The 15,908-nt window shown below is 35.8% G+C and overlaps 1 protein-coding gene across 1 annotated transcript; it reads left to right on the top strand.

Moving 5' to 3' along the window:
- The first annotated feature begins 420 nt into the window (after nt 1-420).
- tko (30S ribosomal protein S12 technical knockout) lies at nt 421-15,633 on the top strand. Its single transcript, XM_083114230.1, has 3 exons — nt 421-506; nt 6,768-6,855; nt 15,244-15,633. Exons 2-3 carry the CDS (start codon nt 6,780-6,782, stop codon nt 15,588-15,590), a joined length of 423 nt encoding a protein of 140 aa, XP_082970356.1. The 5' UTR covers nt 421-506; nt 6,768-6,779; the 3' UTR covers nt 15,591-15,633.
- The last annotated feature ends 275 nt before the right edge of the window (nt 15,634-15,908 follow it).

The following is a 15,908-nucleotide window of genomic DNA, read 5'->3' on the forward strand; positions in this document are numbered from 1 at the left end:
TGTGCGATAAGGGAAACCCTAAATTTCAAGATGGCTTCCTAGATTGTCAGTTACTTATTTTTTGTACAGCGACCTTTCGAATATTTCCGTTTCTAAATATTTTAAGAAGACACAATCACACAACTGTTAAGTAGTTGCATTCATTAATTAATTTTACATGTATAACCCATGCATTAACCCAAATATTAAAAACTAGACGAACTTAATTTCACGCATCCTTAAAAAAATAATATTATACAAATTGTCCACTATTATTTTCGTTCAGCTTTCTTCTGCATCCTAATTTTAAGGGATTAAATTGTATTGATGCTGATTGATCATTTTCGTGTATTCTCGACTCTCACACTACAAACATCCAAGGACAGTGGAGGGAAGTTCTCCACTGTATTTTCAGACACCATAGTAAATGAATATGGTAATGGACAATTTGCGTACTATTTCACTTCCAGCCGAACTAACACTGCTGCTTGAAAGTTGTGTTTTTCGAGAAAGAAATTCCAATATAGGTAAATAGGGTCATTTTTTTTTACTTGTACACTTTATTTTAAAGTATTTGCACATCTTACTTCCTTTTCTCTTCTGTACAATTAAGATTGTACTAATAACACCTCTGTTGCTATTTGCTTAGCTTTGACTCCTTCACAAATAAATATTTCTTTTAATTTATTTTAATACCTGGGTACCAGTTAGATAATCCGGAGACACATTTAACTCGTTTATTTTCAAATAAAATTCATTTCTACTTACCTCATATGCATGGCGAAACATTTTTCAACTTTGGATCACTTTTTTTCCATGAAAAAAGCGTTATTTTTAACATTATAATTATTTATTGGTCGTTGCTAATTCGGCGGGCAAATCTTGACTCACGTTGTCGATCGTCAACTGATATGCAGTATCGTCAGCTGATGTGCAGTGTTTCCAAACTTATGAACCGATAAATGCCGCACAAACTATTCACAAAAGGTTTTTAAGCGAAAATTGATCCACAAACCATTCACGGAAGGTTAGGTTAAGTTAGGTTAGGCAAACAGAAAATTGAATTGAAAAAAAAAAAAACACTCTCACGTCATCTTATAAAACTACCGCGTGGTTGTTACACTAACACTTATTAACCGAAAAATGATTGTTATTAATCCACAAACCATTGTTATTAATCCACAAACCATTCACGGAAGGTTAGGTTAGGCAAACATAGAAAATTAGAAAATTAAATTTGAAAAAAAAATCCCGCTCACCCGCCATCTTGTAAAACTACCGCGTGGTTGCTGCACTGACAGGAGGTTACGTAATCGAACACACGGAACATTTGATTCACGTAGTCGACGGTAATATTGGCACGAGCTATCGTGCAACGGAGATGCATGAATGACAAAAAATACCTTACTTACAGGCCAATTAAGTTGCATGATTCGAAAAAACATTTTCCGCGGCTTCAGAAAGTCCACAAGAACTCAATTCCGTAAGTACTTTCTCGTCTTTTCTTCTGTAAATTTCAAGAAATGTGTCTCTGGCTTAGCTAATCGTTACCAATACCTGTGTGTGTTTTATGTCGTGTTCAATGATAAAACTGTTAGATTAACTTACATATCATCAGATCTGGACCTTGGTTACGTCAAACGTGGTTATTTTTGAATGGTTTGTGGGGCTACGTGCATGGTTCGTAGGGCTATCCGTGCATGGTTCATGGGGTTTTCGAACCTGGAAAAAAATACAAAATCAGTAACACGAAAGTAGGTATTTTTCTATGAAGGAGGTTGCAACACTGCATAACCACTGATCATGGAATACGCTAGTCAAGATTTCTCTGCCATATTGCGTGTAACGCAAGCGAAAACGAACAAACAAGAATTACTCTATATGTCGAAAATTGAGTAACATTATCGTATGAGGGAAACTGATTCCTTCAAATTTACAGGAGAAAGTACTTACGGAAATCATTTTCTTTAGCGTTGTGGAAGTTCCTGAATGTAGATTTGATCCATTGTAATGTGAATGCGTGTTGTTTTCTGTGATAATCTCTGTCCGACACGCTGTTTCTGCTCCCGCCATTTGCTTTCTGCACGAGAGTGCAATGTTCCATGTGTTAAGATGATGCAACCCCGTAGCCAGTGTTTCAGCCTCGCCGTGTTTTCACTAGAACATGACGTGTCGAGTATTTTTAATTTTTTTTAACTATGCTTGCCTAACCTAACTTAACCTAACCTTACGGAAAATTGTTTTTGGGGCTAACGTCAATGGTTTGTGAGACTACCGTCAATGGTTTGCGACGTATTAGCATAATTTCAAATCCGGGCACAAAAGTAGATATTTTGCGGTGAACGAGGTTGCAACACTGCATAAATTGACAAAACACACTCAGAACGCCCCCTAAACCAGTATGCTATCACGGCCATAAAGTAACAGTAAGTACTCATAAATAGAAGACATTATCTTAGTTAGAAATGCATTATTTCACCATAAGAAATGTTCCGCATTCCAAAATATTACATTAGCAATGTAAAGAAGTCCGAAATATATGATTCGTAGGTGTTTCCCTCATACGATAATAGTACCGAAAATTGAGATTATTTGTGTGAAAAAAAAAATGGCACCTTCAAGAATCCTTAGGAATACGTAAGTACCAATGTGAAAAATAAGAAAATAAAGGACTTTCAGATGTTTCGGGGATACTAAACTTTTAATAAATCATATATAAAAAATTGCATTAATAACATGTTTTTTTGTTTGTTTTTTTACAAGTTTTGTTGGTAACAGTATGGTATAGTGAAAGCACATTTCACTTGTTTATTTCCTAATTATTTATATTTGTACTTACCTGTTATGCATAGTGGAACATTTTTGAACGTGGTATTTTGCTTTTTTTACTGAAAAAAGCATAATTTTTCACATTACAAGTATTTATTGTTCGTTGCTAATTTGCTTTCGTTACACACAATATGGCGGGCAAATCTTGACTCACGTTGTCTATCATCAGCTGATATGCAGTGTTTCCAAACTTATTAACCGAAAAATGCCACACAAACTATTCACAGAAGGTTTTTAAGCGAAAATTGATCCACAAACCATTCATGGAAGGTTAGGTTCAGTTAGGTTAGGCAAACATAGAAAATTAAATTGGAAAAAAAAATTCACAATGCAATCTTCACTTATTAACCGAAAAATGCCGCACAAACTATTCACAGAAAAAAACATTCGCGGAAGGTTAGGGTCAGTTAGATTAGGCAAACAGAAAATTAAATTGGAAAAAAAATAATTTCACAATGCAACCTTCACACGTCATCTTGTAAAACTACCACAGGGAGGTACATAATCGAATGCACGGAACATTTGATTCACATAGTCGACGGTAATGGTGGCAAGAGCTATCGTGCATCGGAGATACATTTATGTGGGAAAATACATGATTTACTGGCCGAATAAGTTGAACGAAAGGAGAAAACACTTCCATGAGCTTCCAAAAGTCTACAGAAACTCATTTCCGTAAGTAGTTTCTCCTGTAAATTTGAAGAAATGTGTTTTCACTATACCATACTGTTACCATTTTGTTTGTTCATTAAATGAAGGACGTTTCCCTAAAAATTCAACACGTTGCTCAGGCATTGAAAATGACATGTATCAACACTAAAAATAAAATATGTAAAGTGATGCAATGTAATGTTTCACCTTAGGTGGTCTAACCACAGGACTACTATTAGGAACCAAGGAACATGCCCAGTAGACACATCGTCAGATAGTATGCAAATCATCCTCTTAATTGATGGTCAGGTGATTTCAGCACGAACTCACGTTCTACACCAGCATCTCTGATGAATTCAATGTTATGTTATTTTTTCGTTGCTTTGTCCCACTTTTTGAAAAACCCCCCACCTTCCCTCTTCCAAATTACCATCATCCCGATGGTGGTTCCCGGTTCTAAGGGATCTTAATGGATACAGGTGTTTTCGGATTTAATGGCTCTTTTAAATAGTGAGGTTTTTAAATTGAAATATGTCAGGGACATATTACACTTTACAACGAAGCATTATGTTTTAGTGCTTAGAAAGAATCTTGAACCTGATGAAGGGGGCAGTTGTACCCTGAAACATCGCTCTTCAACAATTACATACTCACTTACGTAAGTAGTTTTTTAAACTAATTTTATACTATTTTTAGTATTGTTTATACCAGTTTCCTGAGATTCCCCCAAAAATTGCAAAAAATCGTTGAACATTTGGAACTGTTATAAATTATTTTCACATCTTATAATATATGATCTTGGTAAACCATGACTTTCAAGTATTTGTGCTGGTACCATTTTCTTATCTTTTTAAATGAAACAATTTTCACTTGGGTTGAAATTAGGTCTATTGTGAGTGGATTTATCATAATTGAGGCTCGGATAATTATACAATTGCATGTTTCTTCCCTTTAACATTTGTAGATGAAATCTGTGAAATATTGACATTTCTTCATGCCAGATTGAGCCTAAAAACATAATAATAATAAATTGTCTTTATTCAGCGGGCGAGGTTCAGCCAAGGGCTGCTCTGCCACCTAACCCTTGTGTTTTAAAGTACATGTTTTACTCCAGACGTACATGTATTTATATATTTCCCAATAGAAAACAAAACAGATAGCCTTGAAATTGTCCACTCAACAATCATTTCTCTGAAAAGTGTGGAAGGATCAGTTTGGTACGTGATGAAAAAACAAGATGTCTTCCTTTCTGGAGAAAAACCTGCACTACAGTACATTTTAGGTTTAACAGCATGCTAGGTGGAGACAATAGTTCTGAACCTTGAAAACTGAGTACACACCAGAATATTTTATTTTGTGCAAAGCAGAAAGGTCATTTGTGTTATATTATGCCATAAAATAGGAGAGGTTTCATATCTGAATGAATGAGTTAATATTTTTTGAGCGTCGGCATTTATGCTCATTTTCCACCCTTCAAAGTATACAAGGAAAAATCTTCTTTTTGAAATCCTCACCTTAATTTTTTTATTAAAAAAAAAGTAGGGTGTAAAGAGCCCCTTACAAAGGTAAGAACAGTCTAAGCTAAACACATTTATTGTTCCTTACTATTACAGGGATCTTGTATTGGATAAGCAACAGGAATATTTAAAATATTATGTTATACATTGTATTTCTGTTGGTTTGCCTGACTTCAGCAATTTAAAAATACTGGTAATTGATTTTTAGTATATATATCTGGGCCCTAATCATAATACTCTTTAGTTTTATCTTGTTTTGCATTGCATCTTTGGCATATTAGTAACCTTGTCACCTTGTATTAGGGGATGATATAAATACAATTAAGAATAATGCTAAAATATTTTTCAAAACAGCTAAAGAGATAGGTTTGGAAGTTAGCAAAGAGAAAACTAAATATATGCTTACAGGCCGAAACCAAGTGTTAGGTAATAATCAAAATCTAATTATTGATAACTTGTTTGAACCAGTTTCCAAATTCATGTACTTAGGAGTAATACGGTAACACTTTACTATACCTGAGACGGATTCCTTCAAATTTACAGGAGAAAGTACTTACGGAATTCATTTTCTGGAGTGTTGTTGATGTTCCGGAATGTAGTTTTGGTCCATTTTAATGCGAATCCATGTGGTTTTTTACGAAAATATCTCTCCAACGTGCTATTTCTGCTCCCGCCATTTGCTTTTTACGAGAGCACAATACGAGATATTGCTGCTGCTACAAGCCGATGTTGTCCGTATATGCTAAATTGAACGAAAGGAGTGCTAATGGAACCTAACCTAACAGGCCTAACCTAACCTAGTAGGCATACCTCGTCCCCGTAAGTAAGTAAAAAAGTCAATTTAAAATTCCTAAAGTGTTTTTAATTTTTAAAAAATTATTTCCGACGTGCTATTGCGATCAACGGTAAGCTACCGCCATGTTGTGTGTGGAAATAAACAAGAACAGTAAGTACTCGTAAATGTAAGAAATATACATTATTTTCGTTACGAATTCCATTATTTCACCTAAATAAGTGTTCCGGAATGCAGAATAGTACGTTAGCAATGTAAAAAAGTGCGAAAGGAATCATTTCCAGGTGTCTCAGGTATAGTAAAGTAGTACCGAGTAATACTAACAAATGAAAATGATATTAAAGAGGAAATAAAAAGCAGGCTTAATTCAGGAATGCATGTTACTTTTATCTTCATAAACTTTTGTCTTCTCGTTTAATATCTAAGAAACTAAAAGTCAAAATATACAAAACAGTAATTTTGCCTGTATGCGAAACTTGGTCTCTTACATTGAAAGAGGAACATAAATTGAGAATATTTGAAAATAAGATCCTTAGGAAAATCTTTGGACCTAAAAAGGATGTGGAGACAGGTGAGTGGGGAAGGTTACATAATTTAGAACTACATAATTTGTATTCATGTCCAGATATTATTAGAAGGATTAAATCAAGAAGATTTAGGTGGGCAGGCCATGTGGCACGAATGGGAGAGGAAAGAAGTGTATACAGGATTCTTGTTGGGAAACCTGATGGTAAGAGACCTGTAGGAAGGCGAAGATGAAGATGGAGGGATAACGTTGAGATGGACCTAAAGGAAATCTGTAGGGATGGAAAAGAGTATATAGATCTTGCTCAGGATAGGGACAGATGGAAGGCCTGTGTTGCTGCAGCCATGAACCTTCGGGTTTAAGAAGGCTAGAGAATTAGTAGTTAGTTAGTCACCTTGTAATGAAAGTGTCCTGGTTTATACTAGGTGTTCATTTTATTACTGTTCTCTATATTTTTTTTTTCTGTTGCCAGGGTTAATTGAGGATGAATTTTCTTAGGAAGACTGTAGGATCATTGACATATTCATCCTTGACGAATACTGCATTTTCAATTTGGGACAGTAAGTTTTTTTCATATTTTATAACTGTGATATTGTAGTAAACTTTAGATTTTTCACTATTTTTGTTATGACAGTCATTTTTCATTTCAGCCTCATAAACTTTGCTGTTTTCTCTTTATTAGCTCACACCTGTCAGTCAGCATTGTTCATTTCAAGGTACAAAGACACAGAAAGCTTTTTACATTGACTATTAACCTACCATTAGACGCAGAGTATCACTGTCCCCATTGATATTCATTGAAAGATATGTAAACTGCTCGCCATTAAAAATGCAACACCCAGAAGGAGTAATCTGAATCGGACGAAATGTGCACAGTGTGTAGAGGAGAGGTGCAGAAGGAAATGATTAGGTGTTCAAGGCCATCATGCGTCATGTGCGCCTGCCACGCCATCTGGTAAGTGGTACTTGTAGCAGGTCAGATAGGTGCAGAAGAGCAGTGAAAGTGCATGGTCGTGAGTGTAGTGTGTTAAAATCGGTCAGCAATGCCACGTCGTCGAATACGGCAGCGATTCCAGCAGGTTTCCCAGTTCGATCGCGCCCGAATTGTTGCATACCATGAATGCGGATTATCCTACCGTGAGATCGGTGCCCGTGTAGGATGGAATGCATCCACGGTGATCCGTGTATGGAACCAGTGGGTCCAGGAAGGCACTGTAGAGCGACGTAGAGGTTCACAACGTCCACGTTGGATGACGGAACGAGAGGACAGACATCTGATATGCATGGCCCTTACAGACAGAACGGCCACGTCAACGAGGATTGCGCATGAAGTACGGGATGTTTTACAACGTCCAGTGTCCCCACAAACCGTGCTTCATTGTTTGGCGAACCGGGGAATTTTTTCCCAGCGCCCACTGTTGCGGATTCCTCTGACGCTAGAGCATAGGCGTTTGCGTCTGAGATGGTGCCAAGACCGTCGTGCATGGATGGCGGAGTTGAATGCTGTAGTGTTCTCTGATAAATCCCGCTTCTGTATACAACATCATGATGGACGTACACGCGTGTGGCGGCACCGTGGCACTAGGTTTCATGATGCCTGCATCATGCATCATCACACAGGGCCTTCATTGGCTATCATGGTATGGGGTGCCATCGCCATAGGTGTTCGTTCGCGTCTCAAGGGACATTGAACAGCCAACGGTACATCACACAGGTTGTCACCCCGTTGCTGTCCCAATAATCCATGCACTGCATAATGCCACTTTTCAACAGGATAACGCATGCCCCCATGTTGCAAGGAATGTCCTCGCATTTATGGAAGCTAACCACGTGCCCCTGCTTCCTTGGCCAGCACGTTCGCCGGATATGTCGCCAATTGAACATGTCTGGTCCATGGTGGGTCGCCGGCTGGCCCAAATAAGGTTTCCGGCACGTAATGTTGAAGACCTCTGGCACCGTGTGGAAGCCGCTTGGGACGCCATACCGCAAGCAGACATCGATAGACTCATTCTGTCCATGCCTCGCCGTGTTGCAGCAGTTATTGCTGCCCGTGGAGGCTGTACACGCTACTAGCTCCTTGGGGTTATGCAACCATGTTCTACATGTCACATGTCACACCACCTAGCTCTAACTGTAATCATTTTCTTCTCTTATTATGAACTACATATTTGCCAAGTTTCGTGTTTCTATCTCATTTCCTTCTGGGTGTTGCAATTTTAATGGCGAGCAGTGTATTTAGGCATGTGGGAACAAGTGTGAAAATTGTGACCAGGTTTATTACCCAAATATACAAAAATTGTTTGTAATCTTAGCTACACTGTCAGTTTGAACTGCAACACACGAGAGAATGTTTTCAATGTTTCGATATAAAATGCATGTCTTCAAAATTCAGTGGGAGATACTCGTGCTCTGTTAATTGTGCAGTCACTGGTAATAAAAGTGGGACACCTAGATTCTGAAATACTCCCTTCCCTGGAAGGTGTTGTATGTGTTGCCTAACTCCATGACAATAAGTGGATTTTAATAGCAAATTTTGAATGCAACTTCATAGCGTTAGCTAACACACACGTATTGCAGGCAAGCGAGAATTTCAGGATCTAGGTGTCCCACTTTTATTGCTGGGGATAATGCATAGGAATATTATATATATATATATATATATATATATATATATATATATATATATATATATATATATAAACATTTGACCAACACAACTATATAAATGATTGAAGGGAACATTTTATTTGTTGAGTGGACAGCCTACTAATTATTATTGTTTTAATTAAATAGTTCACATGTCTAAATTTCCTACTGTAATATTGGTATTTTATTTTCACAACAGACATGAATACTATTTACAGCCACATATGTTGGCCAGGAAATTTTAATGCAGAATGAACAAAAGTGCTTTAAAACTTTCCTAACAAGACATTAATTAAATTCAAAGATTCATATGTACGTATTAATTCGGAACGCCCCTGTGAGCTAAGTAAAAGGATCATTCATTAACCCTCAACGAAGAAGCCGTGCTCTTTTCAGTTAAAAACTCATAATATTGTTAAAACTGTATATTCAATATCATTCGTTTGAATTATGGAGGAAAAAAAAAGGATTTCTTCACTATTGTCGGTGTTTACCATACTTTCTGTCATCACCCTTTTGATGTACGGGACATACTACACTGTATCGCATGAAAAGACGAGCTGTTTCATTTTGAAAAGTAAGTTAACAGTAGCAAATAAAGGCAGATAGTTGAAACTTGCACAATTGCAAATGTCGAATTTTAGCATGACTTGCTTTCCGAATCTAAAACGATAAAATTACATTTCATGTAGTTTTGCTCCGAAGTTGCTTCCCTCCATGAACTGCGAGGTCTTGGTGCCAGTTTCACACAGAAATACTTCTTGTAGCCCTCGGTGTTTCTTGCATTTTGTAAAGAATTATATATATAATTATCATAATTGTCACATGAATTAAAGAATATACTCTAATCTGCCATCCAAATGTCAGCCTTTCTTCCACATAGTACACCCTGGACTGCATTGAGCAAACTAACAAGGCTCTGGTGTTTGGCCTCGCAACCAGTACAATCCTCTGTGGAGCTTGTTTTGTGATCTGCCCATATGTTTTTGTGATTTTCCCATTTCATCCTCATCTTCGTGAGTAGCCAAAAGTGGAAGAAATGGACGTTAAATAAATCAAATCAATTAATTTAATCTGCTTCATTCACCTAATATGTCAAATTCCTTCTTCATTTAAAGGGATGAGATAAAATATCCACCTGACCTGAGAGGTACACAGTGAGCAAAAGCACATCAGGGAAGGGACACTTACATTGTAGAAATAGGGAAATTATATCAAGATTGACACAGAAATATAGCGAAGAAGGGGCTTTAGAACAAATGAGGACATCAAGTCTTGTCCCTACTTTTTTCTACATTGGAGTGAGTCGAGAAAGGTTTAATGAAGATTTGACGAACGGTGTACCCATGTGTGTGTGTGTGTGAAGGCAAGTGAGAGGAGGGTGTCCTACATCAGAGAAAAATGGTGGAAAAATATAAATAAGAGAAAAAGCGAAAGAAATACAAAGGAATTCGGAGAGGGTGAGAGACCATGTATTTGTGAAACTCAAACTTTATATCTTCCCACCCTAATTTATCAGTATTTGGCTCCTGCCCACCCAGTCAAAATTTCCTGGCACCGCCCCTGAAACTAGTTAATGTTTATTAGGTTACAATAGTTATTATTTTATAACAACAATCATAATAATAACATAGGATTATTCCATGCCTAATAATCCAGGGGTCTTCCTTCACCTTGTTGTCTTGGATTTAAATGATTTTTGCTTTATGAAATATACCTATGGAGACTATGAAAACTGCAATTTTTCAGAATTTTTTGACAAGCCTGATTCTCATTAATGCAAATATCTTGGTACCTATTTCAGCTAGAAAACTCATATTGGGCTCATTTTAAAGCTCTTTTTAAAGGCGTTCTTATAATATGCAACACAGCCATATTAAAAGTAAAAAAAAATCAAGTGTCTTATTTTTTAAAACCTCACATTTTACAGCTTACTGTTGTGTATGAAACTTTTGCAGGCATTAAAACATGAATATTTGACAAGGAACTTAATTTCAAAGTTTTTCTAATTTTATTTTAGGCTGAACATTTCCAAATTTCATTTTTTTAATGTGTCTGTACATGAATTATCGTATTTGAATTAACATGCATAAATATGTTTCACCATGCGAAATATAGCTACTATGACATTTCATCCACTGAGAATGTAAATGTTCTATGTCCAATTTTTCATTGGTTCAGGAGAGCCCTTTAAAGTTTGATCTGATAATTTCTTGGATTTTTGTCACCATTGCGTTGAAAGTTTGTATCATTGTAAAGGCTGATTTATTGAAGCCTCTCTAAAAAGAAATAGGGGGAATTCCACGTGAAATCCCCCAATTGCAAGACAAAAAGTTGCTTCATAGATACTTGGTCCAATATGACAAATGCGTAATATTAGACTTGTCCAACAAATATGTTGAAAGTTACAATTTTTTTAAAGTTTGAAGATTTTCAGAAATTGGGTGGGCGAACAAACCCAACATATGACAAAATATGCCATATCTCGAAAACTACGTGGAATATTATGATGATTTAGGTATTGTTGGAGAGGAGAAGAACAGTCCTAACAGAAGATAACTGTTACCATTCTTACCTGCTCAGAAAGTAAAAAAAAAAATCTTCCAAGAAAATAATATGTTGTGATGAAAAACGCACCCCACTTTGGGTAATTGTTTGATAGAGAATCCCAGGATTTACCACAATGAAAATTGTTACACAGCATAATCAATACATGTTCAACATAATATATATAAAAAAAGATAATATTGTTCATAATAAAACATCACAAGTTTCAGTATTCAATGTATGAACCATTGTTTTCACTCGTACACAGTTATATTTTTGACAAATGGCCCTAAAACACTCGCAAATTACCAGTAATAGGAGTACACATAATATTGTTAGAAATGTTGAATACATGTGAAAAGCATTACCAGGGCTTGAAAAATCCCAGCTGCCTGGTCACCGTGGTGACTGTGATGTTTTGCTGTATTGCCATATTTTTTAATTTGCATGTACGAAACTTTTAATATTCCAAGTTCAAATTGCAGTATAGTGTAAGTTAGCAAATGATTTGTTTTATCAACGATGTTTTGAATGTGGTGATGCTCAGCTTCTTATAGTATGCCCAATTGCTAGTAGGTGGCATCACATGACCAGAGTCCCATTAATGTCGGGGGGGTTGACCCCATAGATAAGCCACTGGTTGACCCAACTGAGAATGTTATTCTTAGAGTGAAAGCATACAAATGCGAAATTCAATGCAAATGTGAAGTTCTTTCTGGTTTGTGTTTGTGCTTTAGTAAAAACATTTGTAAGTCTTACTAAGTCTTAGTGGTGCGTGAATTCATTATGAAATGCACAGCAATAAATTAAAAACCGCAGAGCTGGAAGCAGTCTCGGTTAACATTTTTTTCCCATTCCTTCGAAAAAGAAATATTCGAGTTTGAGTACTTCATCAGAACCATGTGGGGCAGTGCCTGCAATATTGAGAGTCGAATAATTTCCAAATGCCGAAAATTTAAGGAAGAATGGTGCAACAAACTAAAGTGACTTTTATTTGATCCCAATGTTAGTGTTACAAGATGTGAGACATGTGCTTCATTTCCCGCCATATCAGACAGAGATTCAAAATTTGTGAAATGGTTTACTGGTCTGTTCAAGTGTGAATCTTTTAAAAAAATAAATTCATTTCCCCATAAAAAAAGTGTTGCTGTAAACAGTCCAGTAACTTCGCGGAAATCAGCCTCTTTGGCAGCATGTGTGAAGAAGATGGATGAAAATATGTTTTCACACCTCAAAAGTGTTTTCACTGTAGCCTGTTATGTAGCAATAAAGTAACAAGCTGTTCTCAGATTGTGAAGGCTTGTTAAACTGGGTGTTAAAATGAAAAGTGAGTATAGAAATGGCATGATGTGTGCCATTGTGTCTCATATTGCAGAAATAATCAGCGAACTGAAAGAACAAAAGTAAGTAAGTTTAATGATGGGTACACGGACAGATAAATGCTCTATGTTCTATCGACTATGTGCAGTAATTAAATCAGTGTGACTCCATGTGTGCTCAACAAAAAAATCTGATAAATTGGAAATATTTGTTAAACAAACTACAGTTAATACATCATTCGATATACTCTCAACACAACGGTCACTTTGTACCTTTTCAATCGCAATTTGTGGTTGGTTGAGTAAATTGTAAAGTTTCATTGGCTGTTGGAGTTTGCATTCTCGTGGCTGCTCCCAAATTCTGCACATGGACCAAAAAGACTTGCAATATACAAATATTGATTGCATGTAGGCATCAGACGATGTCAGAAATGAAACAATTTCATCCTAAATAGACTACAGCCAAAATATATTTATTTGTTTACAAATTGGAGACAGAACATTAACATTCTCAATGATCGATTTCCTACTACATTGCAAGATGTTGAGAAGTTGGCATACCATATTCATTTTTACCTAAAATATCAAATTTCACTATGTTTAAGGCCAATTTATATTGATTTGGTAAAAATATATAGATATTAAAAATGTACAAAAGATTTTTATTGGAAAAAGTATATTTCATGTAAATGTAAATGGATTTAGATATATATTCAGGTGTGCTCCTGACAAGTCCACAGTATATTAGAATTTTTAACATAATACATGAAATTGTTATATTCTTATATCTAGTAATATAGTATTTGTTGCTTGTGTTACAAATTATGAGATGTAACTTAAATACTCATATTTAAATCAGTTTCATTGTTTTGTGCTTTCCACAAAATGTTTAAATTTTCATCTTTAACATTTTAAAACATTTGAACATCGATATTTTTATTATATGCTTGTTAGTGAAGATCTCTGGGAGGAACTGGTAACACTGGGACTGTAAGCTCCTTATGTAGCTTGAAACAGAAGAAATATTTCAGAAAAATTTGATCTACAGTACTAAAAAACATATTTTATGGCAAGAAGTTTTTATGATATAAATAAGGCATGATGATATGCTATAGTTGACAATTTCTTTTGTGAACTGTATTAGTGGTAATGCAATTGAAGCCAGAAAGCGCCACTTTGGATTTCATACAGCTAAGTATTATCCATAAGCATCCAAGGGTACAGATGGTGTTCAGTGTTTAAATCTGCAAGATTAGTGTTCATTAATAACCCATCTGTAATGTGATCAATATATTTATCTCAATTATTCTTGTTTATAGTGCATAAACAACTTTGAATATTTGCTTTTCTACAAGAAAACCAGTTGTTCTTAGTAAAGAGGCTTAAACAGAATAACGTTATTAGTTAGGCTTTGTTAAACATCAAATGTGAATAACATTTTCTTTACAGTTTGTCAGTGTACTTGCAACTTGGCTGAGAGTATACAAAATAAAATATTTTACACAAAATAATTACAAAACTGTTTAACTATACAAAGACATAAATTGATGTAGATTTAACAGTGGAGATTCTTTTGTCAAAACTCTCATTCTGCTTACTGTGCTGAGACACTCATTGAGCTTTTGGGTTGATTACACATATTTTACTAGTTTTTTTTCACTCCAGTGTGTTAATTTCATAAACCAAAAATCATGATAATCTAAAAAATGGAAGATTAAAAAATAATTGTTCTGATTTGGTATAGAATGAGCCATATAAATAATGATAATTATTATTTGTTCTAGTCAAGTTTTAGCCTTGGGCTGACCCTCTTATAAAAATTTCTGGTGATGCCCATTCCTACATGTTATTTATAAGTAAATTGCTAACATTATATGTACACTGAATTCAACATTGTTGTGTTAATAAAAATGAGATGGTGTGGTGAGAACCAACCTTCATATGAATAAACTCTTCCTTCACGAAGTTTCCAATATATCAACATTATTTGTGACTGCAATCTATATACATTCAGATGAGCACCATCATATGGACATGTGTGTGTATTTGTTTCTTGTTTGAAGAGGTTCTCAATATTTTATCCATAGGAGCTGTTTTATTCATACGGCCCATTACCAAATTTACAAGTTACTGCTGAAAGATTTAAGTGTATGTACAGTCATGGACACTGCCGACTTGTAACGATTCCATTGAAAGTCAGTGTATTCATTACAAGCCAGCAGTGTCCGTGACTGTACCAGTGATCAGCATTTAATTTCTGAATAAGCTCCTTGTCCAGTGCATTTATATTTGTTGCAGCTTGGCACAGACCACTGCAGCCATATCAGCTTCAGTTTCATTGAGAAACTAGTTAGGGATGTCGTACCATTCTGGTTCTACCTTTTTTTCCCATGTTTACTCCACTTTTATTTATTTTTTTTCTTCTTATTTTCGTAGCCTTTACATCTCGTGGAATGGCTTCGTTGCTCCAGATGCACCGCACAGGTCCCCATCACAAGAAACGGCCTCCCAGGCAGCCGTTGGATGGAAGACCTCTTATGAAGGGTGTTGTGCTCAAGACGTTGATAAAGAAGCCCAAAAAGCCAAACTCTGCTAACAGGAAGTGTGTGCTGCTTCGGTTGAGCAATGGGAAAGAAATGGTAGCTTATGTGCCAGGTATAGGACACAATTTACAGGAACATAATATAGTTTTGGTTCGGTGTGGCCGTTCTCAAGATCTCCCCGGAGTAAAGATAAAATGTGTGAGGGGAAAATATGACTTACCACATGTGATTAAGAAGTAGTTTTATATTGTTAAGAGTAGACAGTAAAGTGTAGTCCATCACAGTTATGTATTTTTTTTAATGGATACTCCCATTCAAGAAAAGGAGAGACAGTAATGTCAATATATTAGTGTTGTTAGAATATTATTTCGTTACTTGACAAGATATTTTTTATCAATTCTTGAATGGAAAATCTTTTAAGATCATCCATCTGTTACATAAATTTCACACTTCCATCAGGAAACCAAGGTGAAAGGTCCACATACCTTTTGGAAATGTAATCCAATCAAATTTCTACCTCAGCCACACTTTGATCTACGAAACAGGGCATGATCTATG

This window comes from Lepisma saccharinum, chromosome 28 (genome assembly GCF_977018435.1).
Source record: "Lepisma saccharinum chromosome 28, izLepSacc3.1, whole genome shotgun sequence".
NCBI classification, from domain to species: domain Eukaryota; kingdom Metazoa; phylum Arthropoda; class Insecta; order Zygentoma; family Lepismatidae; genus Lepisma; species Lepisma saccharinum.